Raw genomic sequence first — 27,937 nt, 5'->3', positions numbered from 1 at the left:
TTGGTTCATTATTTCTGAAGGCTATATCTGGTGATGGTGGTGGACTCTCTGCAGAGAACCAAGAAGTACAATGTATCATGTGGCAAGAGGGGCACATTGAAGAGACAAAGCCAACTGCATGGCAGGACCCATTTTCCACATTGATTTGTTCATGATCTCTTGACTTGGCTAATCCACTCATGGGGAAGGCCCTTATGACCTAATCACTCCTTAAAGTCAATGTCTGGTCCCACTTCTGTGTTTTATTTATCGGCTTGCTTGTTTTCCTATACAAGAGAGTAACAACGTGCCACTATACTGCATCCCTAGCCCTGATCCCATCTCTTTAGCTAGACTTTCCAAGGGGGATTAAATTTCAGTGTGAACTTTGAGGAGAACATTTAAAACATACTAGCACCCATGGATATTTCTTTTCTTTTAACTCTTAATGGTTTTAGACACACACCATTTATTTCTAAATCATTTTTCTCTTAGGTCAGTCATTATTTTTTCCTCACTAATTTTACCTCAGGGACTCAACCATAATCTCTCTAGAGGGCAGAGAACTGACACAATTTTCATGCTGTTACCCCATGCTTTGTAAGATACTGAATGAGTGAACTCAGAAGCGCAAGCTAGGACTATTTCCAAGTCTCCTAGCAAGCTATCCCATTATCTGTCAATGGAACGGCCCTCGGCATTGGTGGGATTCTTCTGAAAGACAGGAATTACAGCCTCAAGCAGCAATTCTGCTAGAAGGTGTCCCTGAGAGTGTCCTTTTCCAAAACCAGCCCTTCTGCAAAAGGCCCTCAGATCTAGGTTTCTCAGAGCCCTTTCCCAGAATACCATGGGGCAAAGTCTCCAGCCAAATGAAAAGGCTTTTGTGCCTAAGAGGAAAAATCCAGTACCCGGGTCTGTTGGTGACGATCTTTCCAGGTGCTCGCAACACACCTAAGGATACCCAGGAGACTAGAAGCAGCAAAGATTATGGCCCCACTTTTTTTCTTCTTTGGTAGAAATCGAGACTTCCAGATATTACCTGACACCAGCAACTGCCACAAGGGCCAAGGCAGTGGCAGGACCTAAGACCGTCCCTGGCAGAAGCCAAGAACTGTGCAGGAACCGGTGACTGAGCAGAACTTCAACTCTGCAAATCCCAGGAGGTCCCAAAGCGCCTGACCACAGAAACTGTTGTCCAATTTTGATGCCATTCCACCCCACACTTAACACAGACACACAACCAGCTACCTTCTAAGTACTCTAAATACTACTTCTGAAGCCCTGCCATCATGTCATTTTCTCTGAGCCCCCACCCCCTTCTCCAGTCTGGAGTCTGTGTTTTCTCTTGAAACTGAATACTGGCCTTGAGCTGGGAAAAGCTTCTGGGATCTCACTTCTCTAGCCTAGGTTGGTCCCAGACTTAAAGGTTGACTAGTACAGCTGGAAAAAAAAAAAAACCACCTGGGCCCTGGGTTGGGGGTGGAAGACAGCGGGGAACAGACTCCAGAACCCAAGCAAATGGTAGAACAACTGCTTTGCATAGATTTTGTGTTTCCTTCTTATCTGCAAAATTCTTTCTTTCAAATAGCATTCTCCACTAAATGAATCAGGGGAGACGACGTCGGAAGACTCTCCGGAAGTCCACTGTTGCACCAGTCTGGATTAGAACATAAAATCCCCCTCAACACTAAAGAATCTGTGGAGTGTATCTACACAGCAAGTCTTCCCAACCCTGAAGAATTGGGACTCGCGGTTGTCTTCCTGGTCCAAAATAGGAAAACCCTAGGTTTCAAATTTTGCCCTTTTGGGACTACAGGAAGAAGGGAGGGCAGACAGGAGGAGGGCCAAGAGAGAAGCACTTGTGAGGAGCGTTGTGAAAAACAGAGCTATCCTCCAGTGTCATCAAAGTCGCACCCACAACCTGGGCTCTGCACACAGCAGTCTGCTCCTCCCCAGGAGTTCTGAGGTAGCCTTCCTAAAGCCAGGGCACCTATCCCAGCCCCCCTTATCCTCTCTCTTCCAATATTGTTTCAAAACTGCACATTTTTATTTTCTGGATCTTTATAAAGTAATTCAGCTACTCCGTAAAGTCTTTGGCGGTTAGCCCAGGCTGCTCCAGAGTCTCATTTACCTATCTATATGCAAATCCTCTCTAGAGTCGGTATTTATTGCCAGGTCACAATTGTTGATCGGAACTGCAACCCCCAACCCCTCCCCCGTTTACACACTTTTATAAATTCCTTTATTGGTAAGGGAACAGCATTTTTTTTTTTTAAAGAAAGTGGGTGTAGATTTTTCACAAAAGCTCCACAGGGCGTGGGTGTGCCCCTGGGATTCCAGGAGCCCGGGGTCGGACAAGCGCTCGTAGTGCACACGGGGGCAGCACGCACCTGACGCGTGCCACTGTTGTTGAGCCACTGACTGAGCTGTTGCCAGACCCGCCCTAAGGAAGACCCCGTCCCCCAACCAGGTATCAAAAGGGGCTCCCACCTTAAGATTTTCAGATCTCTGGCCACCAACCTCACCCCACCCAGGCCTGTGCGCCCTAGGGTTTCATCCCCAGGGGCGTCCCCAGCCGAATGAGCTGAGTCGCTCCAGGTACGTGGGCGGAGCGCGCTTCATTTAAGGCGCACGCCACAGCTGGCAATTGGCCGCGGAGGTACAGGCAAGGTCCGGGTCCAGGTCGGCGCCTGCCTCTGCAACTCCAACTTCGTCACCGTCGCCTCTCAGGAACTAGGACCTGTGACGCCGCCGCGGCCCCCCGCCACCGCCAGATCGGGACTGCCTCTGTGCATTACTGCCTGGAGTACCACTAAGGCAACGCGCGCGTCTTCATCCCAGCCCGGCTCACCGCAGCACTCCCGCATCCCGTGCCCTCATATCCATCTACCAGCGGATTGGACTACCATCCACAGAATGCGCCGGGTGCGTGCAGCCTCCACATCTAGTGGGTCCCTTAGGAGACCATCGGGAAGCGCTGGGAAAAGAAAAAGAAATGCCGGGTCTCAGGACAATAGGGGGTGGGCAGTTTTAACACTGAACTCACTCCCAGCCATCAAGAATATATATGGCAATTAGTGCTGGCAGTGTATATAAGTTAGTGTAGATGTGTAGGAAGGGTCTCCAGGGTTGTCAAACCAGCCACACAGCACCTGCTCTGAAAGCTGGGGTTTGGAGATGATGCTAGGATTCTGTTGGATGCAAGGTGCTCTGAAAAGCAATGCTTACAGTGAGTCTGTTTGGAACTACACCCCTCCCTTAAGAAAAAGAGATGATCCGTCTGGTATGACCTATCTGGGAATGACCCACAAGGTGCTAGGGAAACTGCTAACTTTTCCATCTGCCCCATCCCAGAGAAAGGATCCTTGCAAAGATACTGCCAGGGCTGTGCCAATCAAGCCTCGTGTCAACACAGAGAGGAAGGAAAATATTTTTGGAAAGAGGGGGGACACTTCCAACGATCCTCCACTTCTTCTCCAAGTCAGGGAGCAGGGGGGACCAGCATTCTTCTTCCATCTGGGCATCTCCTCACCCTCTGGGAGCCACTCGGCACCTACTCAAGAAAACCTATCTGGGGCTAATATTGCACCTCTGCTTCTCTTCCAGAAAACATTAGAAATTTATTCTGTGGAGCTCAATGGAACTAAAGATGTCAATCAGACAGACCAGGGAGATGACAAGAAGTTCAAGGAGATGAAGAACAAGGACTCAGAACCCAATAAGGGTCGTGAGAAAGAGGAGCTTAAGAAAGAGCTTGATCTGGTCAGTCCCCTGAAGGCGAAAGGGCCTGGTGCCCCCTGCCACTGAGAACTTGTCTCTATAACCTCCCTCTCTCTGGTAAAGAAAAACTGGCCTCGGTAGCTTGGGATACCCTGGAAGGCTTCCAACTTCCTTGTTTGTTTGTTGTCCAGAGTGTGATAATATCTTTCCTCATTCTGTCCTGTCCTCCTGTGTCCTCCTGCCGCCACTCATCCTTGTTGACAAATGCCTGTGCTCTGGTTGGAGGCAGTCCCAGACAGGACAGGGAGTTAAAGCCTCCGTTGTAAGCCCAAGAGGCAGAAACCATCCCTCTTGTTCTCAGCTGCTGTCTTGAGATATAAATAACAATGTGCCAATCTTCCAGGGGCAAGTAAAAGTATTTGAGCTACAGCCTCCAAAGATGGAAAACCAAAGCCATAGGCCTTGTGAGGCTTTATGTGTTCCTGGAAAAACAGCCCCAGGGGTAGAAATACTGGACCTGGCCAGGCTCAATCTAAGTCCTTTTCTAGGACTGAGCTGTAACTGGGCACAAACACGCTAGCTCCATGGAAACCACCCCTGTCCCCATTCTCCCTATATAAAATGGGAACTAGTTTGCAAGGTCTGTGAGGGGGAAATGAGCTATGTATCTTAAGTAAGTCTCTCTGAAGGAAGGACTTTGGGTTATTAAACCTGACCTCTTACAAGCTGCCCTGGATGTGAAGGTTAAGATACCTTTTCAGGAAGGCTAAAGGGAGCCTAAGATCCAGCTAGATTAACCCTGCAGTCTGTAGGCAGACCTCAAAGCCCAGTGTTTGCTGGGCTACCGTTGGACTGATGCAACTAGGAATGCCTATCCGTTCAGGTTGTGGAGAGGATTAAGTGAGATAGGTCAAGGCCAAGAGCAGTGCTAGATAACACACGAAAAGAATTATTATGTCCTGTGTGTCTCTAGCATTTAAGACATGCCTGTTTTCCCTTAAGACTGCTGCTTGACTATACCTCTATTCTCTCATAAGCCTGCTAATTTTAAATTTTTACCTATATCAAACTATTTATATTCTCTTTGGAGACAGGATCTTGCTGTGAAGTTCAGATTGACCTTGCACTTGATATGTGGCCCAGCTGGCCTTGAGCTTGCAATACTCTTGTGCGGGCCTCCTGAGTCCTGAGATTTCAGGCATCAGACATTATGCTCAGCTCTCCCTATAATTATGATGGGAAATTTTTCTTAGAGTACTTTCAATACTGTATAGAAAAATCATTCCCACGGTATTAGCCCATTTTCCTGCTTCGTTGTAAGAAAGGAGCCTCTTGTCCTCCCTCCACTTTCTCAAGCCTCTCACAAACGTCCCTCAGTTTGTGACATGATGCTTGGATGCCCTTGAATCTTGATCTCTGCGGCAAACTAGAGCCTTGGAACTAACCCTTCTGAATGGAGAGCCTGTGCTACCCCGATTCTTAGGAGCGCCGAGAGCACCCACAACCACCGGTGCCTGACTCTACTCTCCCTTCCTTCCTGATCTTATCCCATGGGTACTTTGGGCTTGCCAATCACCTTCGGCCAGTCTTAGCATCCAGCTCTGAGTGAAACATCAAACTATCTCATAGCTACAAGATGAGGATGCCAGGGCATGCATGAGGTCAGAGTGTGGCCAGTAGCCATTGCATTGCTCATAGAAACCAAGGGCGGGGCCTGGGTGTCAACGGCACGTGCAGTATGTGCTCACAGGGGTGAAGGACAGGGATTCAAGTCAAGGGTCTCTGGCACCAGAGCCTCTACTCCCTGCACAGCCTTCTCTGCTCCTCACCAACCTTCTTGGCCCTTTCTGCCTGTGCTACTTGCAAAGCTTCCAAAGTGGGTCAAAGTTGGGGTGGAGTCTTTTGGAATGAGGCCATTTACTCCCTTTCCTTCTGTGAATCCCAGGATGACCACCGACTCAGTAATACAGAACTGGAGCAGAAATACGGTACAAACATCATTCGGGTAAGTCATCAGGGGGCGGATCGTCTGGGGGACAAGCATCCTGACTGTATGAGGAAGAACGCTGGCTTGCGTAGGCTGTGGGTGACTTAGGGCCACACCTGTGGAACTGTCCATTTTCTGGATCCTGAGATAAGCCACTCAGGCTGCTGGAGCTGGCGTGTCTGACCCAAGGCCCCAACCAGGTCCTTTCACTGAGCTAGACGTTCAGGTGTAAACAGCAAAGGAACTGTGGTTCCCAGAACGATACATACCTTCCTCAAGGTTATAGCCAGAAGCTGTTTATGAAGTAAAATGGTGCATGGAACTCTTTTTATTGATGGCAGGGGAGGCCATTGCTAGAAAGAAAGGACGCAGAGTCTCCATCTCAGAGCCCAAGGAACCAGAGCACACTGCACGCCCACGGGACTTTACAAATTCCTCACTACAAAATATTGTTTCCTTCTGTGAATTCAAATTCAAGTTCAAATTCAAAAGTTTAAGCCTCTTTTTTAAAAGCATTTATTTATTTATTATTTATATTTTGTGCATGTTTTGACTGCATGTGACCACATACATGCAGTACCTGCAGAGGCCAGAGGAGAGCATTAGGTCCCCTGGAACTGTTACAGATGGTTGTGTATCACCACAGGGGTGCTAGCCCAGGTCCTCTGAAAAAAGCAGCAAGTGATTTTAACCACTGAACTATCTCTCTAGCCCAAGTTTGAACCCCTTGACAGAAAATGAATATTCATTTGTTCAAATGAAAACAAGAAAAAAAAAACTTAGAATGTGGTTCACACTGGACTGGCCGTGAGAATAGGGAGATAATCCTACCGTTGACAGAATCTGTGAGCACAGAAGGCTGGCTGTACTATTAGAAATAATAGTAAGTTTTCAACAGTTGCTGAGAAAAGGAGTTCTGGGAAAAAAAAAAAGAGGCAAGGTGAAAGGCAACGATGAGTTAGTAGCTCAGAATCCAGCTTTGCAACAAATACTTAAGTCACTACCTAGCAAAAGCATTAGTTCCTAGAGCAGACTCCAAAATGAACAAAAAAGAGATATTGCCTCTAGCTTACACATAATTAAGAAGAAAGGATATGCACATGATATGGTCTATGATAGAGAGTTTGTGCCGGGTACAATGGCACATGTGTGTTTCAAAGCACTTGGGAGGCTGAGGCAGGATTGCAAGTTCAAGGTCAGTATGGGTTATAGGTCAGTGTCACAAAATAAAAAGTAAAAAGAGGTTTGGCTAAGATGTAGAAGACTTTTCAAGATCTGAGTGTAAGCCCTGGCACAGTTTCCAAAATATGAAATATTTATTGGAGACAGGTGTTTAACCTGATTTAAACATTTTGTAATGTATACATATTAAATAACACATGGTACCCCCCCCAATAAAAACAAAAGTAATCTTTGTCCAAAGAAAAAAATTAAAAAGTGGGAATTGGGAGAACGAGGCATCTTTCACTTTCCCAGGGCCCTGGGCAGTTGACAAAACATGAAGACCAACAGTTTGTTTCTCTGTGTGTTTTTCTTGGCTTTTTCAGGGTCTCTCCAGCGTCAAAGCTACAGAACTCCTGGCTCGGGATGGGCCCAATGCCCTTACACCTCCCAAGCAAACTCCAGAGATTATCAAGTTCCTCAAGCAGATGGTGGGGGGCTTCTCCATCCTTCTGTGGATAGGTGCCATCTTGTGCTGGATCGCATATGTGATCCAGTATGTCAGTGATTCTGCATCCCTTGACAGTGTAAGCAACCATCCTGGGCTCTGCTTGGTTACAAGGAGAAGCAGTCACTAAGCAAGTCTCTCAGTGAGCACAGTGCTGGGCTAAAGCTATTCTACCACCCATCAGGCAGTGGTGAACATAGGGAAATCAGGAATTCTCACACTGTGAAGCAAATGATGTTTCATTTTCCGATGATATAAGTGTGAATTTTAGAATACAGACAAAACACCTAGTCTGTAATGGAGCGGGGGAATAATGAAGTATTTCTGGAACTCTCTTTCCTCAAAGCCAATCTCTCTCCTTTTCCCATGGAGAGCAGGTATACTGGCTCATACCACAGAACTGATCTGGCTAATACCTTGCTAAGAGAAAGAAACCAGCTGCCAAAAGCTAGGTGTTGTAGGAGGTCACTGATGCTAAATACCAGATAGGCTCAGCTTTGGAGAGCACGTCCATGGTCCCCAGGCTGGGCACAGGAGCAAAGAGTGATTGATTGCCAAAGAACATGAGTGAAAAGAAGTGTTCTAGATCTCAGATTGGGGTGGGGGCTTGGATGTATGTCTGTATAAAACAAGACATATTAATTTTAGCACAGAATTTGTTTCCTTCATATATATGTCCCATCTTTATTGCTTGCAGGTAATTCTTGGCATTACTTTTAGCATCTCTGTATTTGTGACTGGTCACATGAGATCAGGCAGGACTTTTGCACTTTGGTGTCATATTGGTAGTCAGACTAGACTGTTTCAAGTTAGAGGTTGCTACCCCCATCTGTTTCTCTGACTGCGACCTCTCCTCCCCACCCAGGTCTATTTGGGCGCCATACTTATCCTGGTTGTTATTTTAACGGGGATTTTTGCTTATTATCAAGAAGCCAAAAGCACCAACATCATGGCCAGCTTTAGTAAGATGATCCCCCAGGTGAGTGGGAGCCTCCCAGCTCTGGTCTCTTCCTGAATTCTGGGTAAAGAGGCAGCCCTGACCCCACTCCTTGCTATCTGTCATATCTTGGGCAAATTACTTCTGAATAATCTCTCTGAATCCTAGTTGAAGGGGTTGAGGGGGTCACAGGGCTAAAGTGAGGTCAAGGAAAATGCTCCATCTAGGAAAAAGCAGGAAAGAACATTAGTCATTGCACAGTGTGTTCTGAACCACACTGAACAGTCACTCAGATGGTTCCAGAATATTTCTCACTGACAGTCAAAGAGGTCCATCCAATCTACTCTATTTGTGACTGTTTTTTGCTTTCAGAGCTTGTTGCCCTAAATGTTCCTGTGGGGACCAAGTGCCCCTTTCTCCTCCCAGGAACCATTGTATCTATAGCTAGGAAACCTCTTTGGCCCCAGATGACAGAACCATCAGATAGAAGGGAAGAGTCTGGGTACAAGAGATGCTTCCTGTAGCACCAAGAAAGGAGCAGAGTACTCCGTCATTAAAGTTCCCCCACCTCGGGGGACTGGCATTATGGCTCAGTGGTTCAGAGAATTGACCACTCTTCCAGAGGATCTGAGTTCAATTCCTAGCACCCACATGGCAGCTCACAACTGTCTGTAACTCCAGTTCCAGGGGACCCAACACCAATAAATATTAAATAAATAAATAATTTCCCCATCTCATATCTGCCAGGCAATGGTAGACTTTTCTGGTTCCAACTACAGACCTCGAAAAAGATTAGTTCTTGACACCCCATGTGAAACAGTCTTCAGTTTTAGCCTCACCACTCTGACAGCCAGGAGTCCCAAGGCCGCCCACTCTGGAGTTTCATAGGTGCAGACAGTGGAAAGGCAAGTGTGTTTCCCAGGGGCTTAGGCGTCTGCCATGACTTCCTTCCACAGCAAGCTCTTGTCATCCGAGACTCAGAAAAGAAGATCATTCCTGCAGAGCAGCTGGTGGTGGGGGACATAGTGGAGATTAAAGGAGGAGACCAGATCCCTGCAGACATCAGACTAGTGTTTTCCCAAGGATGCAAAGTGAGTATCCAGGAGCATCTTCCTCAAGGAGCCTGCTGGGAGGTAGCAGTCACTCTCTCCCCACTAAGGAAAAAGTAGGGGTTCACATAGCTGATTTTGAATTACTTTTGAACTTTCTTTCAGGTAGATAATTCCTCTCTCACTGGGGAATCTGAGCCCCAGGCTCGTTCAACTGAGTTTACCCATGAAAATCCCTTGGAAACAAAGAACATAGGCTTCTATTCCACAACGTGCCTGGAAGGTAAGGCCAGTTGGCTCTCAGGGAAGCATGTCTCACTTGCATCAACTCTCTCTCTCTCTCTCTCTCTCTCTCTCTCTCTCTCTCTCTCTCTCTCTCTCTCTCTCCGGCCCAAGGTTTTCGTCCTCTCCAGTCCCTTGCTGTAAAGCTTTTCCCAGAAGAAATTCAGAATTGAGGAGACCAGAGAATCAATGGCAGCCTTTGTGTTGTCATGGGCTGGCTCACTGTGCAGGCCATCAGAGAGGGCTGTGAGCAGAAAGCCCGGAGTAAAATGTTTTCTTTCCCTGTAGGCACGGCAACTGGCATTGTCATCAACACAGGCGACCGCACCATCATCGGTCGCATAGCCTCCTTGGCTTCCGGTGTTGGGAGTGAGAAGACACCCATTGCCATCGAGATCGAGCACTTCGTCCATATCGTGGCAGGGGTGGCTGTGTCCATTGGCGTCATTTTCTTCATCATCGCCGTGTGCATGAAGTACTATGTCCTTGATGCCATCATCTTCCTCATCAGCATCATTGTGGCCAATGTACCTGAGGGCCTCCTGGCCACTGTCACCGTGAGTTTATGCCTGCACAGCCACCACCCCCACCCCACCCCCAGCACTCTTGGCACTGCCGCTGTGGCTGCAGAACCACTCCTTCTCCCATCTACAGAGCAGCACACACACACACACACACACACACACACCAGAGACTACCATGGGACATTCTGAATAGACGGTTTCATTAAAGAATTGTAATGTTTCTAATATCTGGACACATTGTCCTAGAAACTAAATTTTCAGATCTAGCTTAATTCACATAGGTTGTTTCACCTTCTTAACATCTAGAGAAGATGAGCTTTTAACCCCCATTTATAGAATTGCTGGAGGCAATGCATTCCTCTGATTTATTTTCTAAAACCCCCTCTCTCCACACCTTCTCTTTATGAAGGCGTTAATGCCTTCCTTACCTAGCCTCAAACTTAGCCATGGCTCTCCTGCCTTCTTTTACCCAGGTCTATCTAATTCAGTCCTAGACAAAAGCTCCCTTCTCCCCAAGCTGCTGTGCAGGTCCATGGGGTAGGGCAGAGGGCTCACATGATAGTCATATAACTACACAAGTGATGGCAAAAGACAAGCCAAAGACAGGAGAAGAATGTTGTTAAGTTCCAGGTCTCACTCCATGGTTTGGTTTGGTTTTGCTTTGTTTTGTGGTTCTGAACATGGAGCCCAGCACCTCATGAATGCCAGGCAAGTAATTTACCACACCCCAGCTATTTGAGCTCTCTTTTGAGTTGCATGAATTCCAGCCATAGCTCCATGGCCTGTCTTAGCTGCCTGCAGACTTCAGGAGCAATTTCTTCAAAGAAGAGACAAAGTGTTCTATAGTTAATCTTTTTAAGATTATGGTTAATAGAGCTTTGGGATGGCTTTCAACTCACTAATCCAGACTTCTTGTCGTTGTAATATTGCCTCTGGTCTAACTGTATCCTGCTCTCTCCCAAAAGTCAGTCCCAGGTACCGGAGTTCAAACTGATTGCCCTCAAGGTATCTTTCCCCCATCTTGCCAGGTCACCCTGTCACTGACAGCAAAGAGAATGGCTAAGAAGAACTGCCTGGTAAAGAACCTGGAGGCAGTGGAGACCCTCGGCTCCACCTCCATCATCTGTTCAGACAAGACGGGGACCCTGACCCAGAACAGAATGACTGTGGCTCATTTGTGGTTTGACAATCAGATCTTTGTGGCAGATACAAGCGAGAACCAAACAAGTGAGTTTTGTGGAGGCCTCTGGCCCAAAGACAGGGACTGAGCCAAAGGACTGGCTGAGTCTCTGGTCTTAAACAAAGGGTGTGACTGGGCCAGGGCAGGCCCAGCACCCACATTAACCACTGTTCTTTTTCTGTTCTAGAACAAGCCTTTGACCAAAGTTCTGGGACCTGGGCTTCTTTGTCCAAAATAATAACACTGTGTAACCGAGCGGAGTTCAGGCCAGGCCAGGAAAGTGTCCCCATCATGAAGGTAAAGCTACCGCCATTCTTGGTCTAATGTCACAGGCAGCATGAGGTCACTCTGTGCATTCTACCTGGGTGCCTGAGTCAGGCTCTCCAGCTGGGTAGAGTTTACCCTGGTAAGAGCAAAGCTGACTTATCCTGAGATGAGCAGGTCTTCTTCACTCCCTCCATCACTGAGAAATTACAAGGCCACTCTTGTCACTCTCCCCTGCACCCAGCCTGGCTTCCAGTCAACAGGCTGTCAAAAAGGTTCCGTTGACATAGTCATTCTGCTTGTCCTTGAGCCAAAGGTTTGGGAAATTATCTTGCTTTTTCTTCTAGCGAATGAGCCATTCTTGGTTTGAAATACACACAACCTCATGCTTCTATGATCATCAGTACCTCACATCTCGATTTCCAAGCCACTCCTCACTGACCTCCGAGCTTTTACCCTTCCCCTCCATTCTTTTCATTTGCCACCAATTTTCCTTAAACACTGGTTGATCACCTAGCTTTGCTCAGTTTTCCTCTGTGGGTCCCTGTTTTCTGCTACTTGAATCTTGACCACAAACACTTTTCAGGAACCTCCATATCTTACCATACACACCTGTACTTCCACTCCTGGCAATCTGCTTTCTACAAGGCCTTTTCTCCCTGATCATGTCTCCTATTCTCCTAGGCCATAGCTCAGGAAGCTCCCATTCCCCACAGAGCTCCCACTAGCACAGACTTCCCTAGTGCCTGTAGGTGGCACCATTGGTCTGTGTTCTTACCATAGTCCTGGCTCAGTCACTGAGAGTCCTGTGACCTTGTCTCTTCCACTGGTCAAAGCCTGTTGGTTCATCAAAAACAGTCTCAAAAATGCAAATCAAAACAGCTCTGAGATTCCATCTTACACCTGTTAAGAATGGCCAAGATCAAAAACACTGATGACAACTTATGCTGGAGAGGTTGTGGGGTAAAGGGAACACTCCTGCATTGCTGGTGGGAGAGCAAGCTGGTACAGCCACTTTGGATGTCTGTATGGCAATTTTTCAGATAATTAGGAAACAACCTTCCTCAAGACCCAGCAATACCACTTTTGTGTATATATCCAAAGGATGCTCAATCATACCACAAGGACATGGGCTCAACTATGTCCATAGTAGCATTGTTTATCATAGACAGAACCTGGAAACAACCTAAATGCTCTTCGACCAAAGAATGGATAAGGAAAATGTGGTACATTTACAAATGGAATACTATACAACAGAGAAAAATAATGACATCTTAATATTAGCAGGCAAATGGATGGAGTTAGAAAATAACATATTGAGTGAGGTAACCCAGACCCAAAAGACAATTATCATATGTACTCACTCATAAGTGGTTTTTAAACATAAAGTAAGGAAAATCAGCCTACAAACCACAATCCCAGATAACTTATACAACAATGAACCCTAAGAGAGACATACATGGATCTGATCTACATGGGAAGTAGTAAAAGACAAGATCTGAGTAAATTAGGAGCAATGAAGACCATGGGAGAGGGTTGAAGGGGAGGGGAGAGATAGGGAGGGGAGCAGAGAAAAATGTATAGCTCCAAAGATCTAGGTGATGAGCTGTAAACATTTCTCTCTTTTGATCCCCAGAGAACTGTGGTCGGAGATGCCTCTGAAACTGCTCTTCTAAAGTTCTCAGAGGTTGTTTTGGGTGACGTGATGGAAATTAGAAAAAGGAACCACAAAGTAGCCGAAATTCCCTTTAATTCTACCAACAAATTTCAGGTGAGTTTTTCTTCCGTTCCTTACACAATCCGTTGTATTCTAGACCATCCCTGGGTTCGAAAGACCTTGGCGGGGTGTGAGGTATGTGAGCATCTGGTAAACTCAGGTCAGGTTTGCCAGTGTTGTCATTGTCATTGTTCTCCTCCTCTTCCTCTTCTTTTAACAACCAAGAAAAGATATAAAGCCAAACTTGAAGTAGGGTATAGAAACAAAGGCAAAGAGCTTCTTAGGGTCTACTGTTCCTAAGAACAGTGCACATATCCTACATGCAAGCTCACACAGAGAGAGGGAGCAAGAGGCTCGGAACACTCTCTGAATACATAGCACTGATATCATATTAGAAGTATAAGTCGTCTAGAGATTCTTTAAGGATTGTGGGAAAGTGTGCTTACGTCCTGTGTAAACACTATGTCTTGTAATATATTGGGTATGAGGAATACCTTATATTTTAATATTCTTGGGCACTGGAGCCAATCTACTAAGGAACTAAGAACCAACTAAATAAATCAGACTATTTTATCTAATTTAACACTTATAACTGATCTATAAGGTAGGACCAGTGAATCCGATTTATGGAGTAGGAATAGAACACTTAGGATGTGTTGAGATCACAGTCTCACAGTGTGTAAGTGGCACCGGCCAGTTTTGACAGTCTCTAGAATCTACAGAGTCTACTGCACAGATTCAGAAATTTCAAACATGCCACATGAAGCAAGCATGCCTGAGACTGCCCTGGAAGAAGACAAGCCCTTCTGAGGACCAGTCAAGTGTTTTATTTTATTTAGGGTTTTATTCCTGCTCTATATGCCATTGCTAGGGTCCTCCTTTCTGCTCATTGCTCGGGAAGAACATGGCCATCATTGCCTAGTGGCTTTGAACCACTATATAAATGGCCAGTAATCAATCATATCTATCCTCTTCCATTCAGACCAACAAGTTGCCTGCCCAGTGGGATTTCCTACAGAATCCCATGCTGAGCTGAGGGGTATGGCTTTGACTTTGTGTAACAGTAAAGTGTAGACATGCTAGATGATGTCACCGTTGTGTGAGCAGGACATGTGCCACCACACCTGGGTCTAGAGCTTTTCTTTGTGGTTCTGGGGATTGAACTGTGTTGGGGGGGGGTTCTCATATGTGTTAGGCAAGTTCTGCCACTGAGCTCAGCCCTACTGTTCAAAAAAATGATGGTGATAATAGTAACCAACAGGAAGCTCCTTGGTTTGGTTAGGTTGAGTTGGGTTGAGTTCTGGTTAGTGAACTGGTTGGTTTTATGTCTTTTCTTGGTCACTGAAGAAAAAAAAAAGGAAACTGGCAAACCTATTTTCTTTCTATCATTTTTAAAAATAATATACTTTTCTGATAACTCAGTGTCTAGCAACTATTGATTTGGAATCAACTGCTAATCCCAAAGCGGTGGAAATTTTCTCCAAAAAGATTTCAAAATCTTCCTGTCCTTGAGCATCTGACTCAATGGTAGAGTGCTTGCCTAGAATTTACAAAGCCCTGGGTTTAATTCCCAGCATGATAGATAGATAGATAGATAGATAGATAGATAGATAGATAGATAGATAGACAGACAGACAGATACCAAGTCTCTCTAAAATTATTTTGTGTGCTGAGGTACAAGTGGGTGTGTCTGCCTGTCTGTCTGATTCTGGGTGGTGGGTGGTGCCCACATAATGTGCAGATTTAACCATTTGATTATTATATACTATGATCTATACATATTTTATTAGGCTGATTATCTTAACAGGATGTTTCTAGAAGTAGGCTTGCTGGATCAAGAATATTTGTGGTAAACTTGTCAACGCTGATGCATCACTGGCTTCTAAAGTCTACTTGTAATCGTGCCTTCTTCCTCTTCAAATTTCCACCATTTTCCCTTATGTCCAGAGAGTAAAGCTAGATCCATCCTGAGACAGAGAGGCACAGGAATTCCTCCTGGCCTTGGCAGCTCAGCATTTGCAAGTGGCTGCTCAAGGCTGGGGAGATGTCTTAGTGAGCAAAGCACTTGCCTGGCAAACACAAGGACCTGACTTTGATCTACAGAACTCATGTGTGAAAGCTGGGTTGGGGAGGCAGAGTCAGACAAATCTCTGGAATTTATTGGCCAATCAGTCTGGCCAATGGGCAAACTCCAAGTCAATGAGAGACCCTCAAAAAACAAGGTGGATGGTACCAAAGAACAAGACCCAAGTTTGTTCTCTACCTTTTACACACACACACACACATTCACACATGACTGTCATGCACACATAGGTATGTATGCTTGAACACATATATGCACCCAGGCATATACATATGTGTGTGCACATACAAAAGATGGCTGCTCACCACTAGCAGGGAGAGGTGAGACAAGAACTCTCATACCTCTGTCCATAGGTTGTTCGGCTGAGGGGTGCATTCAGCCTGCTCAACGAGCCTTAAAGAGCTAGTGTCTGTTTGAAATGCAAGCTGCACCCAGTGTGGGTTCCAGCTCAGCATGCCCCTCTGAGTCACCCAAATCTAGGTGTTAGCTTTTTAATTAGTTACAAATGCCAAAGGATGGCCATGCTGGGGGTGCCATGTTCTTCCTCTGCTTTTACCCTCGGAGGGCAAATTGAAAGAAAGGAAATGTTTTGCCTGCCTGTCCTATTGCTAATTGGAAGAACCACGGCAAAGATGCCATATCTAACTGGCCCAATCCGTGCCCTCCCAGCTCTCCATACATGAGACAGAGGACCCTAACGACAAGCGCTTCCTCATGGTGATGAAGGGAGCCCCGGAGAGGATCTTAGAGAAGTGCAGCACCATCATGATCAATGGCAAGGAGCAGCCACTGGACAAGAGCTCTGCCGACGCATTCCACACAGCCTACATGGAACTGGGAGGCCTGGGCGAGCGTGTGTTGGGTGAGCATGGTAGAACATCTGTGTTCATCTCCTGAGAAGCATGAAGAACTCCCATTAACCAGCAGAGTAGCCATGGCAACACAGGGATCATATAAAGAATATGAGGGGCTGGCGTGTAGTTCAGTGGTGCTGCATTTGCCTAACATGTGTGAGGTCCTGGGTTCAATCCCCAGCAGATGAGGAAAAAAGAAAAACACAGAAACAAGAGAGAAGCATGTAAAAGATTGCTGTAAGATTTCACTGGGAGGAATGGGGTTCATTCCAGACATAGTCAGGGACTTTAGAGAAGTCACATTTTAAATTGGGCCTTGAGTGGCAGTATTTGGGTGGAAGGAGGGGAAAGTATCCACGTGAGAGAACTGCAAAGGCTAAGAAGAGGAAGAAAGGGATCTCTTTATGCACACAGTGAAGCCAGTGGTCCATGCAGTGCTGCAGAATGGATGAGAGGGAGGAGGTGCAGGAAACAGAATTAGGGAGAGAGATTGGGGCCATCACGAAGAGTTCTTAAATACGTGTCGAGGACCTGGAGTTTTGTCTTACGGTTAGGGGGAGTACTGAAAGCTTTGTCACAACGGTGAGCCGGTCAGTCACAGCCAGGGTTGGTTGTGAGTCATCCTTGCTGGAAGCAGCAAGAGGAGAGACACTGGGCTCCTTCAGAGGTGGCTGCTTTCATTTCACAGAACAAGGGAGGGGTAGGTATTTGATACAAGCCAGGTGGTGGGAGCATGAAGAAGGGTCAGGTGATGGCGCTTTGTGAGCCAGCAGGTAAGACTCAGCAACTCCTTGGAAAGGAATGGTGACTTCAGGAATGTTTACTTATCTCAGCGTATGAGTAGGGGAAAGGTAACGAAGGAACTGAGACGGGGAATATTGGAGGTGGAAGGAACCTTAGCAATTTCACCACTGAAGTGATGTGATGGGCAGTGTGTTCCACTATCAGAAGCATGGGTTGACTGAATGGCACCTATTCAGAAGGGCAGAACCAGGAATTCACAGCCCAGGGTTGATGATAAGGTTCGTTAAACACCATAAAAGTGCTTGCCACTTGCCTCGGAATGTGTAGAATGTGTGTTTCCACAGGATATTTGAGTTTGTACAGTAGATAAAATGTGTAAATGAGATGCTAATGATTTAAACACACCCTACATAACCCACAGCACCAAGCAATCTTTTCAAAGAAAGATTGGCCCCCAACTGACCAAAGTCGCTCTAGGAACCTCCTTTTTGACCTCTAGGCCTGGTTAGTGAGAAGTGGGAAGCAGTGAGCCGTGGTGATGATTATTTACTGTAAAAACTGATGCAAGCCACGTGATTTGGGAGTTCTATCAAACACAGGAATGCCTTCGACCTCTGCCCCAGAGAAAAGGATGGTTCTACCCGGTTACTCCTAGTCTTAGCTTAATTAAGGCTGAATTTTCTACCACTCCCCCAAAGACCCAGGGTTGTTTCTTTCCATGTGCTTGTTTATTTTCCTGAAATGGTTTCCTCACTCCAGCCTTCCTTCTTTAGAAAACATCCGTGCTCTGTTCTGACATGTAGCTCTATGCTACGGTTCATGCCATGTTTAATGTCTTCAGTTGTTAGTCTCACCACTAACCAGAGACATCTTCAGAAATAAAACATGTCTTACTGGACTTATCTTGGATGTTATATCTCTAGAGCACAGCATAGAACACCTGACAGGCACACAGGACATTACTTTTGGATGGAACTGGATGAAATAGGTCTTTCTTTAAAAACATGCATTATGGAATTGAAGGGATTAAACAACTGTTGGTACACACTATATATCGGTAAAATAGTAAAGGACTGAGTGTGTATCATCATGTCATCTCCTTCCTGCTTTTGGCTCAGACCTAGCTGCTCACACATGCTTAAACATGTCCTCCACCACCAAACCACACAACAACCCCCCCCCCCCCCGCAACTCTGCATCCTCTGTCATATTTAATCCTGGTTTCACTAACTCCAACATGATTGCCCCTTCCAGGTTTCTGCCACCTCTACCTGCCAGCAGATAAGTTTCCCCAAACCTACCCATTTGATGTAGACACCATAAACTTTCCCACTTCCGACCTCTGCTTTGTGGGGCTTCTGTCCCTGATCGATCCCCCTCGGTCCACTGTCCCAGATGCAGTCAGCAAGTGTCGGAGTGCAGGGATCAAGGTGAGTGTTCTTTTTCCTTTCTATCTATATAGTATATCCCTTTCTAAGAAAAAATTACCATGGGAGTCTTTAGTTCTCTTCAAGTGAACATCCTAATTCTCAACTTGGACCTCTTCCTTCACTCTGCTAAGATCTCGGTAACTGTCCCCAAAAAGCAAGACAGTGTCTGTGGGGATGAACCAACGCAGTACCTACAGAGAGAAGAACTTGCCAGTGCCGTGAATTAGACCTTATATTGTCCTGGACTATGATAGATAATAAAGGGTTTTAATACTTTATTTTCCATAATTCATTTGCCTTCATGATATAGAAGTTACATATGAATTTTATTACTGTGTTAGCATCAAGAAAGACTGTTAAGGCAGCACAAGACTGTCTCTAGGAGACGCCTATAGACCCTTTTACAAAGGAAATTGTAACAAAGGGGAAGGCTTCTTCTGGCATCAGGGGGGGATATGAAAGAAGCCTGGGCAAAAGGGAGTCCAGACAGGACCAGTGCCTTCTTTAGAAACAGTGGCGTCTGAGATCCAGAATTTCCCATGAGCAAAACCACAGCACTCTCTAGGTCCTTTGAGAGTAGGCAGTATCTTAGTAAATATTGACCTATAACCCCTACTTAGCCAGCAAAGCCATTACCCACGAGTTTCTGTGTTCTGTGTCCTAGGTTATTATGGTTACAGGTGATCATCCTATCACAGCCAAAGCCATTGCCAAGAGCGTAGGAATCATATCAGCCAACAATGAGACAGTGGAAGACATCGCAAAACGCCGCGGTATTGCTGTGGAGCAAGTCAACAAAAGGTAACCACAGAACCAATGGAGCAGAAAGTCAAGTTCTTACCCACTGGGCCCTGCTGACTCTAAAGAGTTTTGCTAGTGGGATCAGATTACCCTTTTGACTAATGCCTTCTCAGGGTAGAGCTACGTTGGCTTGATTTATAATTTACATTCATTCGTTCATTGAAAATTTTATTGAGTATCTGGTTCATGACAAGCACTGCATTGCTATCCTTGTCTGGTATTTCAAAATTCAATGAAGTAAAGTTGGGTGTAGCTTAACAATAAGCTCTGCCCTATATAAAATGTAATTTTAATTGTTGCTGAATATCCAAGAGTGTGTCCAAAGAAATTAAGATAGCATCACTAGGCAAGATGATCTTATGTGTCCTGCATCATTGACTAAAAATATTGTACGGCACAGGACAGAGATCTGCAAACTTTATGCCTCAGCTTAGAAGAGAAAAACAAAGAGCAGGTGAAATCACTTGCTATTGATCCAGCTGTAGGATTAAGGATACTGAGAATCCTGGTTTCATACACCTTAGGTATTTATTTGCATGTTCAGTTGACTTCATAACATGTAGCCATGCAAGCATACTGTGCTTTCCTACTTGTCAGAATGGAAGCTTTATTCTGTCAATCAAGTCTGTCTTCTGCTCATCCATTCACTTATTCACTTATCGATTAATTCTTTCCATACTTAGTTGTTGCCTTCAAGCTATATGCCAGACACTAGAACACTGTCCCACCAGTGAGAAACTTTCCATCTAGGCAAGGAGAGGGGGGCCAAGGTGGGGCATGGAGAATGGTTTAATGAGGAGACACACAGGGAAGGAGCTGCCTAGACCTGGAATGGCATAATGAGTCAAAGACTTCAGAGCGGTGGGTCAAATAAACTGTCATGAGTTGGACCTTCTTTCATGCATCAGGGAGAAAGGAAAGAACAATGACTTAGATTACCTAGGCACTTAGGCCTGGTAGGAACACACAGCTGCCAGGTGATAATAATTACTAGGTAGGGCACAACAGTGACAGCCTCTGGGCACAGCAACAATTGCCCAAAACCAAGCCTTGCCATCACTCCCTCGTATAAATAAACAGCCCTCTGCCAAAACTGGGGTGGGGCCTGTTTATTTCTTTAGAACAGTCAGTAAGCGGCCGCCATTTTTATGGCAGTCACCACACTGACCAGGAGGGAAATGGATTATTTGTTTATTTGGTTTGTTTGTTTACTTTGTCAAACCTAGACTAGTGCTCTGTCACAAAGCCACGTGACATCCCCAGCACAAGTGCACACTTTTTGTCAATATTTTTATTTAGCTGCTTCCTCAGCTCTGGCTCCATAGCCACACATCTGAGCAGCTGTAGGAAGGAAGGAAACACTCTTCCTTCTTATCTTGCCTTGATATACTTTTTGAAAATACATTTTCATTAGTTCTTTGAGAATGTGCATACAATGTATTTTGAGGCATATTTGCTTCCCCGTCCCCTAACTCCTCCCAGATTTACCCCAATCCTCTTTCAACTTCTTGTCCTTTAATGTTGAGTTCAATTTGTGCTACCAAAGAGCTAGAATTCTAGTATTTGGTATCAACAAGAAAAACAAACGTGAAAAACTGCAAACTTACAAGACATAAAAAAAAAAAAATAAGGCATGCGATGTTTTGTTTCTACCTTACGTAAGCTGAGATTCGAAGGCTAAAACATGAAGTATTAGTTAAGGGATGCCCAAGTGAGAAAAGCCCATTCCTGGAAAGGGAGACAAGCGTAGAGACCTTAAGGTAGTGGAAGCATTAGTGCCGCAGAACCCAAAGAGGCCAGTGGGTGGGAGAGAAGACGCTAGGAAGGTCAACAGCTCAAACCGTACTTGACCTTGTCTGCCACATTTGACCTTCAAGGTGGCACTTGGCCTTATTGGCAAGCCAATACGGGATCCTGGGGTCTGCTCAGGGACTAGCTAGAGTTCATCAGAGGAGTAGCACATTTTATCTGTATAATCAAGAGTCCCCAGAGCAACAATTCTCAAACTGGGGGTTGGAACCCCTTTGGGACCTGAATGACCCTTTCACAGGGGTCATCTAAGGCCACCAGAAAACACAGATATTTACATTATCATTCATAGCTGTAGCAAAATTAGAGTTATGAAGTAACAGTTGGGGGGGGGGGCGGTCACCACAACAAGAGGAACTGTATTAAAGGGTTTCAGCATTAGGAAGGTTGTGAACCATGGCCCAAGAGCCTTATTTTTATAGTCAGTGGGTAACAGTTGTGCTCCAAGACTTCAGTAAACTATTCTCCCAACCTAGCACACTGTACACAGTGGGCTTCTATAAACCCGAAACAACAAAAGGGCACCTTATCTATGCATATAGGCGTAAGGGGAGTCTAGATACCAGAACATAAGGACAGGGTTTGTGTGTGTTTGTTCCCTGTTGCTGGCAACCAGACCCAGGGCTTGGTGGTTACTTCAGCAAGCTTTTCATTTCTGAGCTCTGCACTCATCCCAAAGAGGCAATTTTCTGCTCTTCCTTGTGTAGTAAAGTATTGCCCCAGGGAATCACCATTTCTCACCCATTTCTAGAAGGAAAAGACTAGTTGACATTTATTCCCATTATTATAGAATAATAGGAAATGGTCTCTTGTTTTAGAAAAACAGAAACCATGCACAGAACTGGGTTTCAGCACAAGAGCTGGGCTTTGGCTTCACCCTGTCTCTTCTGGCCTTCCTAGAGAAGCAAAAGCCGCTGTGGTGACAGGCATGGAACTGAAGGACATGACCCCAGAACAACTGGATGACCTTTTAACCAACTACCAAGAAATCGTATTCGCCCGGACATCACCCCAGCAGAAGCTGATCATCGTGGAGGGCTGTCAGAGGCAGGTGTGTCAGCAGCAGCTCCCTGATGATTGGAAAGGCCTGGCTACCCACTGGGAAGTGTGGCACCAATATTGGGAGGACTGGCGTTCTTTTCACCTCTGAGATCATCCCATAGCCATGCAGTCTCTCTTTCTTTACTATATCACAAGAACATTGGCTCTGATCGAGAAGCCACTCAAGCACTTGCAGCTGTGGTAGAATACAGATATAGAGAGATTTTCTAAATGTAAATATATATAACAAAGGAAGTGAGATGTAAGAAATGGTCCTTCCTTCATAACTACAGGGGAGTTGTTTCTGGAACTCCTACAAGTACAAAACATACCATTGCTCGAGTTGTATTTATAAAATTAACTAATATTTGTATAGAGTGTACTCACATTCCATGTATTTTAAATCATCTTCAGATGATTCATAGTATCTAGTATAATGTCAGGGCTGCATAAACACCAGATAGTCCATATTGCTTGGAGGAAATAATGTCAAGAAAATCTGTGCATGTTCACCATACAGGCAATTTTGTTTTTCCAATATTTCCCCTTTTTTGTCTCTGTCTGTCTGTCTCTCTTTCTCCTTTTGTTTATTGAGTCAAGGTTTCCCTATGTATCCCAGGCTGGCTTCAAACTCACAATCTTCCTGTCTCGACTTTTCATGCACTGTAAGCATAAGCAAGCATATGCCACCACAGCCAGTTTGGTTTTGTTCTCCAAAATTTTTCTAAATTTGGGTGGTTGGATCTGTGCGTTCAGAACCCATCAATACGTAAGGCTGACCCTGTGAAACACCTCTTTGTTTGGGCATGTGTGCTGGGGATTTTGTTTTATTTCTTCATTTGCATAGTCTGTGTCAGAGTTTCTAAGATTGTCCATCTTTATCTTTCCTTCCCAAAGAGACCTTCATTTTGACTCCAGTAGTTCTCCAGCCTCAAGACAAAAGGTGTAGGGTGTGCTTCCTGGTGGACTCGCGGTCGCCTCACTTGCCTCACTCTTGTTTTCTCACCGGGTCCCCACAGGATGCGGTTGTAGCTGTGACAGGTGACGGTGTGAATGACTCTCCAGCTCTCAAGAAGGCAGACATCGGGATTGCTATGGGCATAGCAGGTTCTGACGCCGCTAAAAATGCAGCGGACATGGTCTTGCTAGACGACAACTTTGCGTCTATAGTCACAGGGGTGGAGGAAGGTGAGTAAGGTTTCAGGGTGCCATCCTGATATCCAGGTTGCCTGGGGGACTAGCAGCAAGTCCTATAAAGAGACACATCTTCCCCAGGTCGCCTGATCTTTGACAACCTGAAGAAAACCATCGCCTATACCCTGACCAAGAACATCGCTGAGCTCTGCCCCTTTTTGATCTACATCGTTGCTGGGCTTCCCCTGCCCATTGGCACCATTACAATCCTATTCATCGACCTGGGCACAGACATTGTAAGTACTACTCAAAGACCTGGTAATAACCCCAGGGATATAAAGACCTGGTAATAACCCCAGGGATATAAAGATCATACCTGTTGCCTCCAAGAGCCACATGATGAACAAAATCAATGCTTCTCATACCTCTGTGCCATGGGGCCATTTCTCCATCTATAGTGAGCTTCCACGTGACACTTATTCTATGGGTCCACAGGCCATGCTTCCCAGCAATAGGCTAGAGATATCGGTCAAGTGTTTGGAAATGAAAATTATTTCATTCCAGAATAAGACTTTTAAGATAAGAATCAGGGCTAGGGATAGAGCTCAGTGGGCTTGATCTCCAGTACTGATTTTTTTTTTCTTTTAACGACATGGTTTTGGCTCTCTCAAAGAATTCATCTTCATCAGATTCAACTCCTATGGTTTGGAGAAGCAATCACACAGTAATACTCTGGGGAAGAAGAAGTACCCTGAGGTGACAGCCCACAGTCACCCCATGCTAAGTTAGAGGGCAGTGAACGGGAAGGGCCTCTCTAAACATACAATGAAATAGTGGACTTGGTTTTTTTTTGTTTTGTTTTGTTTTTTGTTTTTTGAGACAGGGTTTCTCTGTGGCTTTGGAGCCTGTCCTGGAACTAGCTCTTGTAGACCAGGCTGGTCTCGAACTCACAGAGATCCACCTGCCTCTGTCTCCCGAGTGCTGGGATTAAAGGCGTGCGCCACCACCGCCCGGCTAGACTTGGTTTTTGTTGTTCTTTGGTTAGGGCTCTTGCAGGGATATATGGAGTCTCTTTATTCGGCATTTTCAGAGTTTTGTTATTATTTCCAACAGTCATTCATCTAAGACTCCCCTCTTACAGCCTGTATCCATTTTTAAAAAGCTTCACGAAAGCCCCCATATGACTCTGGCTTACCCAGGCCAAGGAGGAAAAGAAAAGCAACAGAGGGCAAGTCAAAGTCACAGTCCAAGGCGGCCCTGGCCATGGCCTCACTCCCTACGTCTATATAGTGCCTAGATCTGGTCCCTTCTTTATGAGGAAAATAAAAGACTTTTGTCTTTGAGGGGAGAACTGAGATACCCTTCCTAAAAGAGAATACATGCATATTCCAACATTCCAAACCCTTCTACATTTGCTCATTTTCTCAGCCTGCAGTGATTCTCCAAGCATGGGCCAGGTTTGAAATATAATTCTCTAGCCAAGCCCATACCTCTGCATCGGGACATCTGGATGTGGGGATAGGTCTGTCTTTTAAGGGATTTCTTAGTGGTAGAAACTGCGAGAGCACCGCTATCCTGCCACATTGCTTTGTGGTCTGGACACATGCCAAAGGGGAAGGACGACATTTTATGTTATAACGGGCTCTATCTAGAATTGCCAGGTGGTTTTAAAAAGCAAATAGACTTTTTTTTTTTTTAACCCAGGACCTCGCTTGTGCCTCTAGTTAGCATCATGGTGCCACTGACCACATCCTCAACTCAAAAACACAGACTGGTTTTTAAAGATGGAGGCTTGTAAATCCCATGGAGGCAATGCACCCTTGTTATCTGCACCCTGGATGCACCCCCATTCCCCATCTCTACCACCCATTTACTCCCACCTCTGGTCCCCCCTTGTTCACTATCACTCTCCTTCCAGAGGTCCGTTTCATGGGGGTCTTTCCTTCTCTAGATTCCCTCCATTGCCTTGGCCTATGAAAAAGCTGAAAGTGACATCATGAATAGGAAACCTCGCCACAAGAAGAAAGACAGATTGGTGAACCAGCAGCTTGCTATCTACTCTTACCTGCACATTGGTATGAGGAGGGTGTATCATCGTTGGCCATCCCCCTACCCATGGCTCATTACGCAAGAGCCCTCCCAAATAACACATTCCAGTCCTAGGCAGGGGAGGAGGACGGCTCAGAAGAGCACTAGAACAAGGCAGCCCTCTGGGCCCAACACAGCACTCACATCTGGATCTTTGACTTTTTCAGGTCTCATGCAAGCCCTGGGCGCTTTCCTCGTCTATTTCACTGTCTATGCACAGCAGGGCTTTTGGCCCACCTCTCTCATCAACCTGAGGGTAGCATGGGAAACAGATGATATAAATGACTTGGAAGATAGCTACGGGCAGGAATGGGTGAGTCAAGAGTCCTTCCACCACCTGGCCCTCCTCTCTTCTCACTGCCCACCCATCCTGTCATTGAACCTCCACTCCCCTGAATGATGAGACAGCCTTGGATGCTACTCAGTTAATAAGTCTGGAAGACCTCTGGTGACAATGGGGTCTTTGGGGAAGACACCTCGTCTCTCAAATTCACTTTGCATTAGTTCAGCAGTCTGTGTGGAAGCGTAACCAAGCCAAACCCCACAATGGGGAGCATAAGCTAGTATCTTTCCCTTGCCGTCTATTTAAAGAGAATGTCTCTCTGAACACAAGAAGACAGTCTATGATGAATCTGGGTGAAGTGGGGAAAGAGGATCAGATTTCAGTTTTCCTCTGGGAGGGTTCTCATGGTCTCATCCGTCTCTACCTCTTGACAGACAAGGTATCAGAGAAAATACCTAGAATACACAGGTTATACGGCTTTCTTTGTTGCCATCATGATCCAACAAATTGCAGATCTGATCATCAGAAAAACCCGGAGGAATTCTATCTTCCAGCAGGGGCTCTTCAGGTACCTCCATGTCTGACCTAACTGTGGCACAGTCTTCTGGGTACATGACTATAGACACATGGAAATTCCACATCTGTTTGCTTCCGTGTGTTTTCCAGAAATAAAGTCATCTGGGTGGGGATCGCCTCGCAGATCATTGTGGCACTGATCCTGTCCTACGGTCTCGGGAGTGTCACAGCCCTGAGTTTCACCATGCTCAGGTGAGTTGCCCTTCAGTGGGATTACGTAGGACACCAGCTTCTACTTTGAGCTATCACAATCTGAATAAACACAAGGGTTCCCATGGGCTCTTTCTCCAATCTTCCCAAAGAGATTAAATCGACCCCCAAGCTATGGGACCCCATCCCTTGACCTTCCTATTTCCCAAAGGGAAAAAAAAAAGCATTCTCCAGGCCTGACTGGACCACCGCCACTCTCATCCAACAGGGATCCTCAAAGGCCAAGGCTGCTTTTAGCAGTCCCATCTTGGGTTAAGTAAGGCCTGTCTTGTGTGATGTAACGTATTTGCTATTTCCAGTGAGGCAAGGAAAATTAAGAGAAAGGCCCCGCCCCTGCGTCCGCTATTGGCCAGGGTCTGGGTTATCTCCTCGGACAAGCCAGGGCTCACTTCCTCCTTTTGTTTGCAGGGCTCAGTACTGGTTCGTGGCTGTGCCGCATGCCATTTTGATTTGGGTGTATGACGAGATGCGAAAACTCTTCATCAGGCTCTACCCTGGAAGTGAGTATTGAGGAAAATGAATTACTTTGTTTTTGTTTTGCTGAGCTGGAAACCAGACCAGCTGTGCAGGGCAAGCACCTGGTCAATGAAGTGTACCCCCCATGACTGATGATGCTTGTATCAGCTTGTACACCACGGCAAGCACCTGGTCAATGAAGTGTACCCCCATGACTGATGATGCTTGTATCAGCTGGTACATCACCTCCCACAGGCTATTTCTGATTTACCCTTCTCTGCCTCCACAGGCTGGTGGGATAAGAACATGTATTATTGAGATCATGTCGCTCACAGATCTCCCAGAGGCAAGTCGGAGATGTTTTTCTTCATGTCTGGCTACTCCCTAGGAGGCTTCTGCACAATGTGAATGCTGTCAAATCCCATACAAGAGGGACTTTCCTACAGAAAACTGTATGAAGCATACATTATGTTTTGTATTTTAAAGCCGAGATTTAACTGTTTATATAGAATTTTTGTCTCTATGTCTGCCTTCTTATTTTAAATTATGTGAAATTCAGATAGCAGCACAGGGAAGAACGTATTTATATGTATATAAGACTCACTGTGTTAAATAACTTTGTCAAGGTGTGTGCTGGATCTGCCTTAGGCTAGGATATGATTCCTCAAGTCTCACTTTCTTGTCTTTCTTTTTTGTTGTTGTTGTTGTTTGAGACAGGGTTTCTCTGTGTAGCCCTGGTTATCCTGGAACTCACTATCTAGACCAGGCTGGTCTCGAACTCAGAGATCCACCTGCCTCTGCCTCCTGAGTGCTGGGATTAAAGGCGTGCGCCACCACCACTTTTCTTAGGCCTCACTTTCTTAACCTCATAGAGGCCTAACAAACCCTCCTAAATCTACCCAACACACTTTTTGCTAACTGGAATTTAAAATCAGCGGAGGGTACCTGTGACTTAAATAGTGATATTTATTTCTGGTAAAACATTGCCATGCACTCGCCAGTGATCATTTTATGTCAGTCGTGTTTTTGTGTTGTAACTGTCAGGTGTGTTTATGTGTGAGGTGTATAACTATGTTGACAGACCCAGTGGTACCTTGTTTTTAAGTAAAAGACATTTTAT

At 45.7% G+C, this 27,937-nt stretch overlaps 1 protein-coding gene across 2 annotated transcripts; it reads left to right on the top strand.

Annotated features, from left to right (window-relative positions):
• The first annotated feature begins 2,355 nt into the window (after positions 1-2,355).
• Atp12a (ATPase H+/K+ transporting non-gastric alpha2 subunit) lies at positions 2,356-27,937 on the top strand. Of its 2 annotated transcripts, XM_050129146.1 has the most exons (24): positions 2,356-2,449; positions 2,710-2,904; positions 3,586-3,741; positions 5,645-5,704; positions 7,234-7,434; positions 8,221-8,334; positions 9,249-9,383; positions 9,507-9,624; positions 9,912-10,180; positions 11,176-11,374; positions 11,515-11,624; positions 13,228-13,362; positions 16,061-16,253; positions 18,244-18,419; positions 19,084-19,220; positions 21,930-22,080; positions 23,090-23,258; positions 23,346-23,500; positions 25,156-25,279; positions 25,460-25,605; positions 26,010-26,143; positions 26,242-26,343; positions 26,770-26,861; positions 27,107-27,937. In XM_050129146.1, exons 2-24 carry the CDS (start codon positions 2,896-2,898, stop codon positions 27,133-27,135), a joined length of 3,114 nt encoding a protein of 1,037 aa, XP_049985103.1. In that variant the 5' UTR covers positions 2,356-2,449; positions 2,710-2,895; the 3' UTR covers positions 27,136-27,937. The 2 variants fall into 2 exon arrangements, with proteins under 2 accessions (XP_049985103.1, XP_049985104.1); XM_050129147.1 differs by lacking the exons at positions 2,356-2,449; positions 5,645-5,704 and having other exon boundaries at positions 2,505-2,904.

This window comes from Alexandromys fortis, unplaced genomic scaffold, assembly GCF_014885135.2.
Source record: "Alexandromys fortis isolate MF-2015 unplaced genomic scaffold, M_Fortis_MF-2015_v1.1 scaffold_308, whole genome shotgun sequence".
In the NCBI taxonomy this organism is placed as follows: domain Eukaryota; kingdom Metazoa; phylum Chordata; class Mammalia; order Rodentia; family Cricetidae; genus Alexandromys; species Alexandromys fortis.
Note: the sequence above shows the minus strand (reverse complement) of the source record. Positions and strands in the feature narration are given on the sequence as shown.